Genomic DNA, 17,930 nt, shown 5'->3' with positions numbered 1-17,930 from the left:
GTGAACCTGTGGTCTTTTTCTATTTCAATATCTCACTTGATACTTAACAAACAAATCACAGATTCACAGAATGGAATCATAGAATCATTAAGGTTGGAAAAGACCTCCAAGATCATCTGGTCCAACCCTCCTCCTACCACCAGCATCACCCACTAAACCATGTCCCTAAGCACCATGTCCAACCCTTCCTTAAACACCCCCAGGGACGGTGACTCCTCCTATGTACTGCAACGCCTAGCTTTGTCCACTTGGCCCACAGAAGGGAGCCAGGACCTGAACTGAGATCCAGGCTCCCTGCAGAAAGCATGCGAGAAGTTAGGCATCTCAGGGCAGAATATAAACTAGCCAATGTACACACCTTGCTGCCACCAAGATCTAGATTACGTGGTCAATTCATGTGGAACTGTCCCTCCAGACCTTCTGTAAATGCCCTGCTCCATTTAGGATCTCTAGCCTCATTCCGGCAGGGGGTAGGTCACTATGCCTTTTCTTCACCAACCTGGGATCGCTTCTCTTGTAAAATCTAACAATATCAGTTCCTTGAGGTTTACAGCACTTACAGAGACGTAACACCCTCCTCTGTCAGAAGGAATGAAAAGGTATCCCAGCTCCCAGGAAAAAGCTCTAACTGTTATGTATAGGCCATTGGACAAAACAGAGAAACCATCGTGGATGCAGCAGCCATCTCTCCCCATTCCTACAGCCTGGTGGCCTGCCTTAAGGCGGGCGCGCACTGGGATCACAAGTACGTTACAGAAGAAATCAACTGTGGACACTGTTTTATTGTCCATCTGTTGAGGTGTGAAGGGCGTACTCTGAGAAGGACTGAGCTCCCAAGAGACTCTGATTCTAAACCTTAAGTAGAGTTACGCAGAAGATAACTAGTAAGCTGTTCAGATCTGTCAAAACAAATTTCTGTGCATGCACAGCCATATGCCATTATAGTTGGTACAGAAATCCTAAAAGGCACAAACCCCAACACCTGCGTGCCTCATGAAGTTCCTTGGTTGGAAGATGAACAGGATTTCCCAGGAATACCACTTTGGATTAAAGCAGATAATTCCACTGACCTCCCCAGTTCACATAACTGAAATATCTTGGTAGAATCTAGCATCGTTTCCTGTGGGATTATTGACATATATGCAAAATTCCCTGCTGCTGATGAATTTAATCTCAGGTTATCATTTATCATTCCAGATTAATATTTAAACAAAACAACTAAAAATCCTAGCCATTTTTATTTTCAAAGGAAATAAAAAAAAGGGTTCAAGATTGTTGGACTACTCATCCCGAGTATGCAAGAACTTACAACTGCAGATAGTATTTGGTGCTTTACTAATTCCAATGAAACTATGAGGAAAATCCTACCCCATAATGAGTGTTGGCAGTACTGCATCCTGAAATTGTAAACTCCTGAGGCATAAACCTGTCTATAAAACTCTTGGTCATCTAAGGTGCTATAAAAATAATAATGCATTCAGCTTTATGCAATTTTCAGCTAAAAATCAGTCAATCCCTCTTCTTTGCCCTCCCTCCTCCACACAGCTACCACAGAAATTTTGTTCTCTTAGGGTAATATATATACATTTAATGCAAAATTTCAACAGGAACCATTTTTTATGGTCTCCTAATAAACCCTTGAAAACAGGGATTTATAATGGAAACAGTGACGGACCCTTAACTACAGTGTATGCAACTATAATAAAAAGAATTAATGTAGTCAATTTGTACTACTGTTCTCCGAACAAAAAAAAACCCTATTTCAACTGCAATCCTTTCAACAGCTGATTGGCAAGCCTGTCCATTTCTAGTCTGCAGTGTTGTCAGTTGTCTTCAACATGATAATGAGCCTGTCACCATATTCAAATAGCCCTGTGACAGCATGTTTTGTGAGCATGACGTCCACTGCAAAGGGTCTGTCAAAAAGCACCTTTCAGAAAATGAAAAGAGAATGCTTTTCTGATGATAAATCTAATTTCTTCATAGCTAAAAGAGTGAGATTTTTCATCTGATTTTGTCAGTGTTGTGTTGCATTTGTGTCTTCACATAATCCTGGGTTCTGATGCATAAAATTTTAAAGTTATCTGTAAAGACAAAGTGAGAAATAATAATCTTTTTTGAGTTCACTGGAGGCTTTGCATAAAACTGCAGCACTGCTGCTTTTCCATTACATTAAGACTGGAGGGGGGAGGGAATGGCATGGGAGGTTAGCTTGTTACCAGAAGCAAATAAGGCTCACAGTAAAGATCTCAAAGTCTACACACTTCATTCATTAGGGTCTTCACTCTTTTCCAAACAGCCTATTAAAAAATCTCCCTTGCTCTGTGTGGTCCTAGTTAAGTCTGACCAGGTTGCATGAAATTCTCTGGCTTTCAGAACATGGGGGCAGAACATACATGTGTGCAGAGCTCTCAAGTATCGTTATGATTCGTGACTGGTATGCAGACCGTAGCGCTATATATTCCACCTTCAGCTGCCACCAGTGTCAGCTTTGGAAATTTTCACTGAGTTTTCTCTGAGACTCAGTCTATTTTGCTACATAAGACTTCCAGAACTAGGTATCCTCAGTGTAAGAAGGTAATGGCGACAAACACATCAAAAGGAAGACGTAAAGTACTTCAGTAAAATAGATTTCTTTGCATTTGTGCAAGCTCCTTCAATTAATACGTACAGGAAATATACAAGTGCATTAAAACTTTATTTTTCCTGCTGACAAAAGCTGACCTTAATTTGACTTCACCTTTTAGATTTTTTTGTAAGTAACATGAGGAATCCATGTTTAAGTGTTATAAAGAGAAATATAAAAATCAAAACCAACACACAATAAAGCTTTCTCTCTCTCTCTCATTGGGTGAGAAAGGGGTGGCAACGGCTGGACTTTGAAGTCTGGGGCTGAATGACACATGAACCTTGGAGAAGTTCCACTTCTGGCAGTCCCATTAATACCATGCCATTTTATTAAGCAACTCTTGTTCACTTCATCTTAGGTTGACTATTATAAAAAGGGGATACTGCCTACGTCACGGTAAAGCTCTAAAACTTAAAATAACTATTCCCTGAAAAATAAAGTGTTGGTAAGTTCATGAAGCATTTGCTACAGAACAAACATGTTGTACAAGCTTAATATTTTTCAAAGTCAGTAAACAAGTTTCCTAAAAATCTGTAAAACACAGTGAACCTGTACTGTTCAGGTATCAGAGATATGGATTTCCCCTTCTAATTACTATTCAAACTGAACACTGTATGTTTACTATTAGTATTACCTAATGTTTTTCAGGCAAGTAAGAATATGAGGTTGATGGTCATGAAGGCAACAGAAGGGCTGTACCTGCAAGAATCTGATGGGGTTTGTTCAAGGTTAAGGACAGACATGCTACAGGTGTGCAAGTGTGACTTACCTTCAGCACCTTCAATGTTTGCCTTTGAGAGGACCTGGACTGCTTTTGTCTTATAACCTCCATTTTTTCCTTCCATTTACACATATGAACAAATATAATAGCCATATTTATTCTACCTATAATTCGTGATTAAAATTATGTGTGAGTAAGGAACTTGACTAACTCAGGTCTAACAAGCTGAAACAAGAAAATTTTACTGTGAGTCAATTTTTTTGTTTTTAGTAAGACATTTTATATAGAGGAGCTGTATTTTAAATCGAGGTTATACAACATGGTATTCCACACTTGATAATATAATCTAATATACCTGTATTTAAATAAACCACAAAGGTAAGATTTTTAAACATTTACTTGAAGGCAACTAATTATTATGCAGCTTTAGACAGCACAAATGGACAATCAACATTAAACATGACTGGTTTTTAAATTCTTCATTGCTCAGCTGGAGGGAAGTATTACAAGGCCAAAAAACAGAGCTGTGGACAGCTGGCTTTGTGCACTACCGGTTCTCTGCCTCAATTTTCAACCCATTCATTTCCTTGGGAAAAAAAAAAAAAAGAACAGAGAAAAAAAAAAGGAAAAAAAAATCTAAACTAGGCCACACAAACATACAAAGCAAGCCTGGGTCTCTAGGACTTTCATTGTCTCAGGGAGTCGTCATCACCCTGAACCCTCATTAAAGCTGAAGAGATGCTGGAACGGCATTAAAATGAATGCAAACCATTTGCCGCAATCTTCTGCTCACACCATCTCCAAATGAAGGCAGGCATTGCATAATCCAGGCAGCTAGAGCTCCTGACAGGTGGATGATTTATGCTCATAGTCGGAAGAATCGGAGAGCCTGCAGAGGACACAGCATGAGCAAGGTGGTGGCGAGACAGATGCTCTCAGTGGGCTTGCAGAGGCTGGCAGGCTCCAGCTAGCTCAGGTGCAACCTGAACACTTTAGTTCTGAACTCATATTGCCTAGATTCCAGCACAGCAAGATACCATTTACAATATTATGTACAGTAGATATACTATCAAACCTATCTGTGTGCTATATATTTTTCTCTGTGCATACACACACACACAATGTATGTGTGTATATATATGTTTTCCTATTTGCAGTTCAACTTACTGTATTTATGCTCGCTTTGCATGTGCATATTCTCCACTGAAAAAAAGAAAGGGCAGATTAGGACAAATTCTGCATTGTTACAGCCACGCAGCATAAGTGAAACTACCAGAGTTGAACAGATGTAAGTGTGGGAAGAATCTGGCTCTAGCTTTCAGAGAAGAGAGATAGATGTGGGATAATGAAAATCCTCAGTGTTGTAAGAGTCTTTGAAAGCTAGGACAGAAAATGACCAGAGGAAAGATGAAAACATCTACAGGTCCAAATGCACTGGAGTATTCTAGTCACTTATGTTGAGCGTCTGCAAACACAGGAAATGTCACAATTGCATTGTCCTGCAGTAAACACACAATATTAGCAAAATATCATTAAAATGATACTTGTGTCATCTACATTTTAAATTTACTTTTAAAATGGAATGAGTTCTGCTCTGATATTTAGGCATGTCTAAAAATCCCATCCTAAATTGCAACTTTATTCCCAATCATGTAATTCATCTTCCTATTCAAAAGGGAAGCATGCGTATATCAAAACCACACATACTAACAAAACATTATACCTGTTCATATCACACAAACAGGTAGAAGCAAATTTATTCCTCTAATATAAAGGTAAGAAAGGATTAAATTATCCTACCTTGAGCATAATAAAACACTTCACCTGCCTGATATACTGTTCTGCCACATTTTCCAATCAAACCTGTTACTTAACGGAGTCTGTTGTTTTCCGGGGCAACCAAAGAGTTAAAGCATTCAAATATGCACACTGCAGGTTATCTGGGTTGAATCTGGGACTTTGCTGACTCTCAACTCCTTTCCACTTTAACAGATGGGGTCAAAGGTGGAACTGCAGATGAGAATTAAAGACACATACATCCCTTTAATCAGATAACACATTCAAAGACTTGCAAATTCCCAAGAAGCCACTTTACAGGCACGTGTCATGGGCCAGTCCATCAAGGGGGAGGGAACTGTGGAGAGGAGGTGAAATAAGAGGACTTATTTCAGCTAACCAGCATTAAAAAGGCAGGAAATTAGAGAAAACAAATGGGAACAAAATGGGATGGATTGCTAGCATTCAGAATGCCTTCTGATTGCACAGATCTCCCTAGAGAGAAACTCCAACATTTGAAACCTTCACACTCCGCATCCAAATGCTTTTTCTAACTTCATTAAGCAGCCGTGTTTAAGAATACTTCATAACAAGTATTTTAATTAGAGATGAGCTGAAGTATCTTGCCAGCGTGGATATCTTCAGCAATACCAGGATGCCCAGGAGGAAATACAGTCATTCAGCCTGGCTAGCACTCACAAAACAGTGCAGGTCGGGAACAAGAACCTCAAGAAATTAATGATTCTCTCTCCCACCTGGCCAGAAAAAGATTGCCTAGAGGATATGTGCTTGCAGCAACTGCTTTCTCATAAGCATTCTTCTGATACAATTGTGGTATGAAGAAGAAAAAGAATAGAAAATCATGAAAATGAGAGAAGATAAAAAGAGAAGAAAGAGGAATCTCAAGTCATCTTAGCTAGTCTGTGGGTTTGTTCTCTGATTACTGGATTCCTTTGCACCTTGCACATCACCAAGCAATGGGGCATGTAGCATGCTCTGTCAGACAGAAAGCATCAGCAAAGAGTACACCTGTACACACCAGGCTCAAAGGTGATCCACCTTCTTTTTTTTTTTGTCTGAAAGCCAGCCAAAGATTTGTATTTTGGGGTGATGCTCTTGAGAGCTGTTGAAAAGAAGGAGCCTATTCAGTCCTTCATCATAAGTTCATCACACATACAGCTTCCATTCTCAGCTTGAGAACCTGAGGTATAAATTAGGGAGTACATATATGATCTCAGATTTTTTTTTTGTTAAATCTTTGAGCAAGAATTCCCTAAAGAAATGCATTTAAACTGGTGCTTTAAAATAGTTTTCTACTTTTTAAGGTAAACATTCATTCTCCTATTTCAGTATTTAGCAAGCTCATTTGTCTTGAAATTGGAAGCTTAAGTGTTTTCATTAAAAGTTTGAGAGGGAAACCAGCAAATGACTTGTGAAGCCCAAAATCTACTCAGAGCAACACCTCTCCTAACATTTAATAATCCATGGGCAAGTACCTCATTCTGGATCCAAAGCGTACTTATGTCACCCCCTTAATCATCTTACCTTAACATGTTTCCACGTAGTATATCCAGAATTACAGTAGTTCTGGTGACTACAAGTACCTTCCTCTTCTCACTTTTCAATGGATAACCCTTGGGATTGGTCACACAATGAAATGTAAGCTGCCAGTTTCTTAAGCTATTGTTGAATTACAGAAAATACGAAAATGAGGTAGAAATCAGGAAACAGAGATTTTAGACACCACTGTAAACCCAAGCTAGTAGGCTGTCACTAAAAACACCCTGTGGCTGCACAACTATTTAACAAATGATCTAAGACAGATCTGTTGATTGATTCAGACCAGGAAGAAAGGCACGGCCCATCTGGAAAGCCTTCTTTCAGTCATCCACTGTACTGAAAAGTAATATTAGAAAAAGACAAAGGGCAAAGATGATGTGATAAATAATTTTGATAGGGCTGACTAGAGATGCCAAGAACGGCACTGCTGTGTGAACTACCTACCTCTTGGCTAGAAAAAAGAAAGACAGAGGAAAGTTAATCTGGTAAGTCTTATATTATTTGCTGATTTCCAGGATCTGCATGTGTACAGCATGCTCAAAGACAACATTTTTTCTTGCTAGTCAAGTGATTTTGCTGCAAAACGTTTCTAGCAAACCAACAATTCTGCCTCAGAGGGCACAGACAGGAGGCTAAGCTGATTATAGAACTGTATCATGGACTTCCTTTTGGAAAGTATTCTAATTTTTCTAAATTAACTGTTTTTAAAAATTAAGTGTTTTAACATGGACTGCAATAGGATCCTACAGAAGTAAGCTGTTCAAATTTTGGGGTTTGAAACTGCTGCGCTACAACTGTATATCAAATTGGCATCTCAGCTTGTATCTGATGATCCTGAGAACTAAAACCAGTTGCTTGGAAAAACAGGTGAACATATTAACTTTGCTGGAACAATAAAGAGCAAACAGGAAAATACTGATATTACTCAGTAAGTGAATATATTTAACATAGCTTGTGTTTGACTTTCTCTAGAATCATTAATCTAAAAAAGGACAATTGCAGGTTAAAATAAAGCTACGTTTTTCATTTATTAAAGATTAATACCTATATTAAGTCACTATTATGTGAGTGAAACAGAGTCCTCACATAGTTTCACTTTTCTGTGAAATACCCAAAGAAAAAAAGAAAAAAGAAAAAAGGCTGGTTAGATGAGCTCTATTACTAGAATAACTAGTAAGCATGGCAAAATTTGACATAATGACAATTCACTGCTGAAGATGACATTTATTTCAGATTTCAGACTGCTGACTTTCAAGCACAAAAGCCATATTACAGACTGTAAATGAAATAATATTCCTGCCTCAAATTGTGACTTAGTGAGTTGAAGTGACAAAGACCCCCCCACTGCTGAAAACACGTCTGGCTTAAAAATGGACAATGATTGACCATATAGAAAATTGTGGCTTAATTACATTAACATCCCAATAAACCAAGTTGATTGGAACATTTTTTGTAGGACAGCAGAGATTTAGAAGTGTGAAATATTCGAGGGATAGCACCGTGTGAGGTCAGAGGTAACAATTGCAGATGGTAATTTTAGCGCTTCTTCAACTCATTCATTGCTTTGGCTGAGTGAAGAGGCCAAGGGAGTTCCTGAACCTCCAACCTTTTTGATGCCAATCCATCCCGAGCAGCAAAAGTCTGCCTGTACACCTGCCACATGGGTTCCACTTAGCAGCACCTACATCATTTCAGCACTTCATCCCCAACAATCCCACCATACATCCTGAAGTTTCTACTAAGATTTTACACAGTGAGAAGTCTTACTGAGGAGATGTGTGTGTAAACAAAAATACAAAAAAAAAAAAAAAAAAAAAAAGGGGTTGGCTCCAAAGCGGCATTTCAGAGAGATGCATTTGCATCGCTGCTAAATGTACCTTCTACATGGAATGCTAAATCTATTCCCCTCAAAGAGAGGATGTGCAAGAATCTGCAGGGCAAAAGAAAAAAGAGAAGAGTGAAGAATACAAATAACATTAATGACACACTTTACAAAATGACCCCTATTTAATATAGAACAGGACCCATATAGAGGAATTGAAGCACTCTGCAATAAATGGCAGTGCCATATTGATGTATGTGTTTATGGGTGGTGGAGACCAAGAATGAAAGGCAGCTATTTGTCTGGGAGCTCAAGGGAAAAGATGCTGTATCATGCACAGTCCTACATCCTTCAGACTTGTCTCTACTTTCCCTTATCACTTATATTGCTGTCACTGTACTTTCAGTGCATAAGCAAATGTTCACATCTTTTTTAAAAAAATGGAATAATTTCTAGGAAATTAGAAAAATACAGCTTCCTTATTTTAGGTTCCAAAGAAGACATATGATAAATGAGGACGTTCAGTTAACAACCTCTGATTGCACTGATTATATTTTTTCATCCTAAAATTACTACTTTTAATGCTATTCCAATCTAAGTAGACTTCTGAATCGACAGAACCTCCTCCTTCTAACTCTGAAGAAGTAACAGGCATGATATGTGCACTAACAAAAACACCACAGACTTCAATCCCATTCTAAAACTTTTACTCTCGCTACCTTTAATAACAAAATAGTACCATAACCATAGGCCAAATGCCTTCTTGGCCAACACGTACCTGACCCAAACAACTACAGTCACTAGGACTCTCACCAGTGATAGCTGTGGGAGCAGAATCAAGCCTAACATCTCACCCCAAGCAAGCTGCAGATAGCTGGGCCAGCAACAACTCTGACCTCAGACCCGCAGAAGCTAGCCTCAAAAATGTACCTACCTTCACACATCTACAGAATGCCAAGGAATGTAGACAGTTCTCAGACACAGACACGTAAACCCTACTGCTTTCTATATATTCACTTATATTGCCTCTTTTATGGAAATGGAGTATTTGTACAAAGGGACAACTGTAAAACAAAACTGTACACAGTAAGAGAGAAATTTGGCTGTAAAGCCTGTGTCCAGTGAACTGCTGGGACTCCTCTGTTTCATTTTGGAGAAATCAGGGGGACCAAAAACGCTCTGAGTCAGACCACAAGGCAGACTGGCACAACACTGCAACACAAGCGCTGTGAGAAGTTCTCAGGGGGCTGACAGCTGCTCCTACCTGTAGGTACTTTGGCGTGATTTCTACCCCCAGAAAGGACATCCCTACCTCCAATATTTGCTTTGCCTTGAGTAATTTCTTCATGGATGAATAGCAATGCTAGTTGCTTGAGCTCACGATAAACACTAACCTGCAGTTGAATCGTTTGTCCGTCCTCATCAGTTACAGAGAGTGGCTAGTCATGAGCCATGTTTTAGGGCAGACAAATTGGGCTGTCAGTTCTAATGTCTGAACTGGGCTATCAGGCCACATTTTGGTTAGGGGGAAAGAGGGCTACTTATGAACACCAACAACACTTAGAGATTAGTTTCTATTGTTTCCAAGGAGATTTAACAGGTCCTAGTATATATTAAACCAAGCACAGGTTGCATGAAAGCAAGAAAAGGAAAGAAAGGGGGAAGAGGCAAAGAAAAGAGGGAGTGAAAAAAGGGGAAAAGTGGGGAAGGAGGAAAAAGAGGGGGACTGGTGAATGGAAAGGGGAAGAAGGAGCAAAAGAAAGGGGGCAAAGAAGTAAAAGAAGAGTAAAAGAATCTTCCAAAAACACCTGTAGTAGAAACCAAACTCCCTTGTAGCACAATGAAACACAGAAAAGGCTTGATACTCAAAAGAGACTTCAACAGGAGGCACACTGTGTTATCTCTTGATGTGATAACACGGAAGCTTTGTTTAATATCCTGCATTAATGAAGGAGCTCCTTAAGTGTAATATTACAATAGAGAGCATAAGAAATATCACTGAGGTCAACGCAGTTCTATTAACTGTCATCCTGTACAGAAATATTTTCTTTGAATACCATTAACGCGTTCTCCTTCCCTTTGTTCTAATTTCTGAAGGCAGCAGAAACTTAAACTTCCTCCACAATAATTTTTGCTTTCTTCTTCGCAGACTAATGGTATTAGACTTTGAGAGAAATTTACCTTGGCAATGTCTTATGTACAGGTCTTTTCAAAGGAGACATTGCTAGCAGGAATCCTATTAAGCAGGCTTTTTTGCTAGCCTCAAAACATAGGTCATAACACATTTCTAGTTATAAAGGGGATTGCTTAGTTTTATTTATTATTTTCAGAGAGAATCCATTAATCTGTTCCTCTGCATATCATGCATCTCTTCACATAAGGGTAAACTCAAACTGTCTGTTCTCCCTGCTGTATCAGATTCGTTTTCATAGATTGTCAAAACCAGAAAAGATCAATATGATAATTTAATCTGATCTGCTGCCTAACACAAGCAAAAGACATTCATACAGTAATCTTTGCATAATAATAATTTACGCTTGAAAATGCATACGCCTCTCTAAAAACACGTTCTTGTACTTGAATTAATGAAACCTCTTAAAGTTCAAAGCAAAAATACTTTACAGAGCACCCCAATTTTACTAGCTGCAAAGGTTAACATATACTAAAAAAAAGTTTAACTAATACATAATATTCTTCTGGTTCATTACATTACTGTGTCCATCTAAAAGATTCAAGCATTTTAAAAACTGTCAGTAACTGCTTTTATTTCAGGTCAATGCTGAAGTGAAAACTTAAAACACAGACTTTCTTTACAGAAAAGGCAGATTCTAACTATTGCCTTAAGACTACCCAAGGGATACTGAAGTGTACTTTGAGAGACTGTATAAAACCTTTCAAAAAAATTCAAGCAAACTACTGTATGAGAAACATTGAAGGCTACTCATTGAGGAATGTGAGCACAATATGCAAACCGTACTACAATGATGGAAAGAGGATTCTTTTGGGAAGGGCTACATGAAGTCACCATTGCAAGATGACAAGCTTAGAGATTTTCTATTCATTTTTGGAGGCTGCCTGACTGCTAACATACTACCAACAGCAAAGATGCATCTAAAGGAAAAGGTATATTGCCAATTTCCCCACAACACAGATTGCTAAACCTGCCAAATGAGCAGCCATCTAATGTAGCTCCACCAGCTTCCATTTATACTAGGTGAGGATGTGGCCTCCTGTTTTTAATACCTGGGCTAATTAAGCTTGAATTCTGTCACCCTGCTTATTCTAACTGGGTGCTGATGGCAATTTCTAAAGGCCATCTATTCTTAAGGAAAATAGAAATGTACTTACATGAAGAAAACCAAATTTTCTGCCATTTCATGATAGTTTGATATATTTTTCAAATAAACTTAAATTTGTTTCCTTATGTATCAGCCTCTTACGATCCCAACTTTCTGCAGTAACAAGCAATGCAGATCAACCACTGCAAAAAAACTCCTAAAAAAATCTGAAAACATCCAGGTATCAGAGATATAGTAGGTGTTTTGCTGTCAACAGTCCTCTAAGAAGTATAAACTAGCACTGCCTAGTAAGGGCGAAGACAGGACACTATTTTTCAGATAATCTAAAAACTGTTAGTGCTACTCAACAGGTTCTCCTCTTAACTGTAATTCTGAACCTTGCTACGGTATAGGGACAGAAAAAACTGAGACTGTGGCTTTGCCTTCATGGAGAAAACTGAAACATACAGAATAACCTCTTGAGAATATAGTTGTATGAACACTGTATCTGAAACAAAAAGTAGTTTTATTTTGAAACAATTACTCCAGTAATTATTTTGTATGGATTGTTATTCTAACTTCTGTGATAAATTTGGAATAGCATTTTCCATCATAGACACTTGCTAGTAAGCTGGTCCCATATTAAAAGGCATAAAGAACTAGTGTGTGACTGAAAGTAGAATTCAACCAGACCCACTGGCAACTAGGCAAAAAAGAAAAAAAAAAAAAAAAGGTCTGACATCTACCCATGATTTCCCACATGAACTTGCACAGTTTTAATCCAATTTTGTGTCATAGAAAGGAAAACAAAATCACAACCCCCCTTTCTGAATCCAACTAGCTGTATAAAAGGCAAAATTGCTAGAACACCCAATCCTGCACATGAACTTAGATTTAATTTTACCACCTGAACCAAAGTAATCACTGGCTTCTGAAGTGTTTGAAAGGCCAAACTTAAAAGACTGATTATAAGACAACAGAAATGAAAACTAGAGAATGTTTTAAAGCACTCATTTAAAAAAAAAAAGGGGGGGGGGGGGCAAATTGTGGGTTTTACACCTTTTAGCAATTATTATATTATTTAGAGAATCCACTAGGGATACATTTCAAGTGTTCTTCCCTCGACTACACAAGAATCTTTATGTTGTTTCATCTGTTCTTGTGAATCTGAGACAATCCAACAAAACATAAGCAGTCAAAGAAACGACTATTTCAGAAGCACCAATTGTGATCCTTGAAAATCTGATTTTTCATAATACTGAAATAAAATTAAAAATAGAAAAGTGTAAAATATCTTTGTTGAGTAAAGTGTACTCCACTGTGCTATTAATAACCATTACCTAGGAATGTAAATGAAACCATGACACACTTATATTTGTCATGCTTAAAAGCTCATTATCATCTACTGAATGCTTCAGTATGAAGCATAACACATACTCAAAAACCTCCACCTACTTAGACTTACGTTTTCAAGTAACAGCCCGTGGGCTATAACAAAATGAAGTGTTCCTCTGAATCAGCCTGTAGAAATGTTCTTGTACCACTCCACAGGAGATGCAGACAGGAACCACCACTTCAATGCCACCCCAGTTATTACATTGCTTTACCCCTCCTTCCCTAGCTTCTGGCCTCAATTGTTAAGACTTGTTGAGTCTTCTAAATCATTAAGAACATAAATAATCAAGAACCTCGATCTGGGTGTTATTGGCTACGACCCATCAACACCCTTGATAATAAGAGCAGAAATTCCCTGCTCCACCCTGCACCCTGTATCATACATGAAGAAAAATCCAGTTCCCTCCCAACGTGTGACCCTCAAGACATGGCCTCAAAATTCTAACGCTAGGTCTCTCACAGAAAGACTGGATGCTGGATGAAAAGTGCTAATATCTTCCACCAGTAAATGATCTAACATGCAAGTGCCATACGATAAAGCAACTATGGGTATATTTGTTATAAGTCTAGTCTTTAAACCAGTCAGTCTTCAGACCTTACCCTGAAAGTTAAAATAAAACTCAAGATCTTTTTCCAGGTACTGAAATGAATTTCATATAACAATTCACAAAATGGCAATGTAACAAAGTCTTTCCAAACATGAAGGGAGGGAGGTACAATGTCTGCTAATTGTTTCACTCATGACTATATTAAGAGCTGTTTGTTAAGGAAAATTTCTAGAGGAAAACTCCCCACCAACAGGATAAGATTTCTGGAGAAGACACACATTGGCAGATGTGCAGAAGTTCTTGTAAGGAATATGATGTTCCTCTCAAAGCTGCTTAAACTTGATTTTATTTCAGGTCTGCAACTAAATTTTTTTTAAATAGATTTAGGCTGTCAATTTTCAGGCATGCTGTGCCATCAGCATGTAGAGACTGCTGTGACAAATGTGGAGGCTGTAGCAGCAAATTTTATTATAAACTGGTAATTGAATTGAACAGGTTTACATTTGAATAGATTTACTGCCGCATGATCTCTGACATGCTGCATGGGACTGAAACCCTTGTCTATACATAAAGAAACACTTAAGATGCTTTGACGTGAGATAATGCCTACTGGAAGTCCATGCTAATCAATAAATTTACACCACTTTACACATGGAAAGAAAGAAGTATATTATCTTTCTTTACATTCTGTGCATAAAGGATGCTGTCAAAGTCAAAGCCAAACACTCATCTCCAGACATTTCCATATATTAAACAAAAACAGTAACAAACAACTGTCTCCAAAAATACCTTCTGAGTAAAGCAGATGAAAAAACCTCTATTCCAAACACAGCTATAAATTGTAGTATGAATCAGCATTGTTTCAGAAGTAAAAGTGTCCAGTAAAATGGACTGGAAAACAAATCCCCCTTACAGGCTCTTTCAAGTTGTCCTGTTAGGTTGTAGGTAAGCATTACATGAAAGAATGATAAGCTAGCTCTCTTCTAAATAAACAGACTCAGTGATTAAAAATAGGTAGAAACTGCAGTGTGTTTTGACAGAAAGACTCACACAGTAAGAGTGGAAGAACTACAATCTGCTAAGGAGGTGGGCTAACAAAGGAACCTTCCCTTCAAAGGAATTATTTTGTCATTGCAGACCTTTCAAAGAAAGGCCTGTACTGTTAGGGTACACAATTTATGTAATTCTGACAAAGAAAACTACTGTGAGATTGATTTGCATCCACAGACAAAGATCATTCGTGCAAAAAATCTGATTCACATGAATCTGAATTGTCTAAATTACCTCGGTTACCAAAATTATGTGCAGAAATGTAGTAATTCTGTGCACAACTTTGATAACTGAGATAATTGCTCATTTGTAGAAGAGCCACTTAATTTCCTCACGCAGTCCCAGAAGCTGCACACAAACTAGATTTGCAAATACATGTGTTAAGGGACATGCAACTCTGTCTCCAAAATTTAAAACTGGTCTAAATCAATTCACCCGAATTGGTAGCACTGTTCCATCTCCAAACAGATTGTTCAACATATCTGTATGATAGCTTACTATCAATATGGGATACTTAACTTATCAAAAAACATGTTAAGAAGCACAGTCCCTTTCAAAGGTGCCATGCTCAGACATTCCTTTCATTCTACAGTTTATCTAAGCGTTATGGCTTTAAAGAACTGCTTCGAGTGGTCAATGACATGAGGATTTTTGGCAATTAAGGAACCTGCCCACTACCACTGGAAGAGAGGGTCAAATCCTGCCATTCTTACTGAGTCAAAATCCCCACTGAATCTGACAGGAGTTTTGCTCAAGTAAGACTAAGGACAGCAGGATTTGGCTCACAGGATCATAGCGTCTGCCAAAGCAGTTGTACCGAACAAGGTTTATTCTTAGTAAGTATAATCCAATAAGAATATGTCTGTAGGTCCGTGATAGGTCTAATTTGCCCATCATCTCTCCACTGGTCTATGTTGTTCTTGGATTTTACCTTGATAGCTGTATACCTAAATCTGTTTTAAATTACCATCAAGCAATTTGCAAAAATTAGCCGTTTAATAAAGCTGACTTTTTAAGTACCAACAAAACAAAATTGTATGGGACTATTTTAAAGTGGTTGCTTAACACAAAGTACTCTCCACTGGAGACAATATTTAGAAAGCATTACATTGATTTTATTTTAAAAGGTTATCTTGCTCAGAAGTCCATGGCATATTCTGTTATTCTTTCTTGGTGGTAACAGTGCACTACAATAATAACGTATGCAATACATGCACATAAAAGTGTATTTTTGCACATACTCTAACAGCAATAGAAGTGCATGTCAGGCAACCAAGAATCAAGGAATTATGTCTTTTTCTAAGGCAGATGACTCACGCGTTCCAGGTGAGAAAGCACTGTTTCTTGGAAACATTTTCTTATGTTTATCTGTTATTCAGTAACTTCAAATTGTAACTGATGAATCAAAACACCCAACATATACTTACAGTGAGAGGCAGAGGTTCTTGCGTGCTTACAAATAAGAGGGGTGGATTCTCCCCTTCTGTATGCCAATACTTGCGTAGTTACAGCAACTTCAGTAGTCATACTCAAGATTTATGTTTAATTGAGAAGTGACCCTTTCGCTTGTCCTAATGGCATGCAGAATGAGCAAAAACAGGAAAAAGAGGGCACAATATGCAGTTCTGATAGAACTTGGAGAGACTAACAGTACATAAGGAATAGAGGAAAGAAATCTTTGAAAATTAATGATGTAAAAGTGTGAAGGAAAATGAGAAGATATTTTCTGATGATTATTCTATTAGTCATCTACTGAAAGAGAGTGAATGCGGGGGCACATTTTTGCTGTACTCCAACTAAGACAAAACGTTCCAGAGAAGATGTACTACACATAGATACACCTTGACTCCTTAGCTGACATTTAGGTCTGTCAGGAATAGCAAGTATACATGAAAATTGCCTTTACAATAACCGATCAGAACACTCACCTCTCTCTCTTCTTTCCTGATTGCCCTACAATTGTTGCATGCATTTGCAGAGATACATATTGACTTGATCAGTCTTACCTTCTTTCAGCATGCCAACTTTTAGACACTTCATGAAGCGGCAGGCTTGGCAGGACTTGCGTCTGCGCTTTGTGATTTCACATTCATTTGTTGCTGGGCAGCTGTATTCTATGTTACCTGTAATAGAAAGCACAGGAAAAAAGGGGTATTCAGAATCACTAAATAACCAATAAAGTGGATATACAAGTACTCGTGCAATTGCTGTTGTGCGTAATTTTGAAATATATGAAGAATAAAAAAATCTCTAAAAAGGAAGCACCTTTGAAGTAAAAATAAAAAGCCAAATTAAATGACAAGATTTTATATATATATATATATTAAATTTAGACAACTCTATGCAAAAAACCAACCAACCAACCAAAAATATCACCATAGTTAACGAGAGTCTGCATCTGGTCCATACATGAACACATGGTATCGAGCAAAATCCTTTGCATTGGTTATTCCTGCTGGTAGGATGTACAAAGCTGCACACACACCTGGGCTCCTAAGCTGGGCTCTGTTTCCTGTTGTTCACCAATTTCATTAGTCTTTCTTTGGACAGAATACGAGAAAGTGACTGTTGTGCTTTATTGCACAAACAGCTGGAAGAGGTTCTACAGAACCTCTCCCTTCAGAAGAGCAGGCACAGTGCATCAGACAGTGCTCAGCTGCACTGGTATCACTGCACCTCGCACATCCTACAACTGCTAGGTCAGACCTCTTTGCCAGGGCATCTCCCCTTCTCTGCTCTTCATACAGAGTTCTTGTACTGACAGGCATCAAACAGAATCATCCTTCGGAAGTTGTAAGAACAAAAACTGGGGGAGATGTTTGCCTCTGTCTCTTCCAACCCTCCTTAAGTCCTAGAACAAGCCAGATCCTTAAATGTGAGCCCTCCATGGCAAAGCACTGTTTCAATTTTTTATTAATGTTTCAAACATATTATTTATTCTCAAAAATAGAAGAAAAGCCTGAAAATCAATGCAAAAAACATGTATGAGTAATTTTCTTCATGTTTTTTCAAAACACATCTTTGGGAATCCAAGTCCAGATGAGAGAACGTTCATTCTCTTTTGTCCCGGTACCACTACACTTTTCATAGAAAGCTAGAAAGCTTAGCTCAGCTTATTCATCTGCCTGGCCATGCATTCTATTGCCCATGA

At 38.2% G+C, this 17,930-nt stretch overlaps 1 protein-coding gene across 6 annotated transcripts in view; it reads right to left on the bottom strand.

The window, feature by feature from the left end:
* ESRRG (estrogen related receptor gamma) overlaps positions 1-17,930 on the bottom strand; it is a 385,005-nt gene that overhangs the window by 99,212 nt on the left and 267,863 nt on the right. For all 6 annotated transcript variants that reach the window (XM_040551124.1, XM_040551125.1, XM_040551123.1 and 3 more), the window contains one exon: positions 16,786-16,902. In XM_040551124.1, coding sequence (XP_040407058.1) covers positions 16,786-16,902 — 117 coding nt within the window. The remainder of the gene's footprint in view (positions 1-16,785; positions 16,903-17,930) is intronic.

This window comes from Cygnus olor, chromosome 3 (genome assembly GCF_009769625.2).
Source record: "Cygnus olor isolate bCygOlo1 chromosome 3, bCygOlo1.pri.v2, whole genome shotgun sequence".
Lineage (NCBI taxonomy): Eukaryota > Metazoa > Chordata > Aves > Anseriformes > Anatidae > Cygnus > Cygnus olor.
The sequence above is the reverse complement of the archived record's forward strand: the minus strand, read 5'-3'. Positions and strand labels throughout refer to the sequence as shown.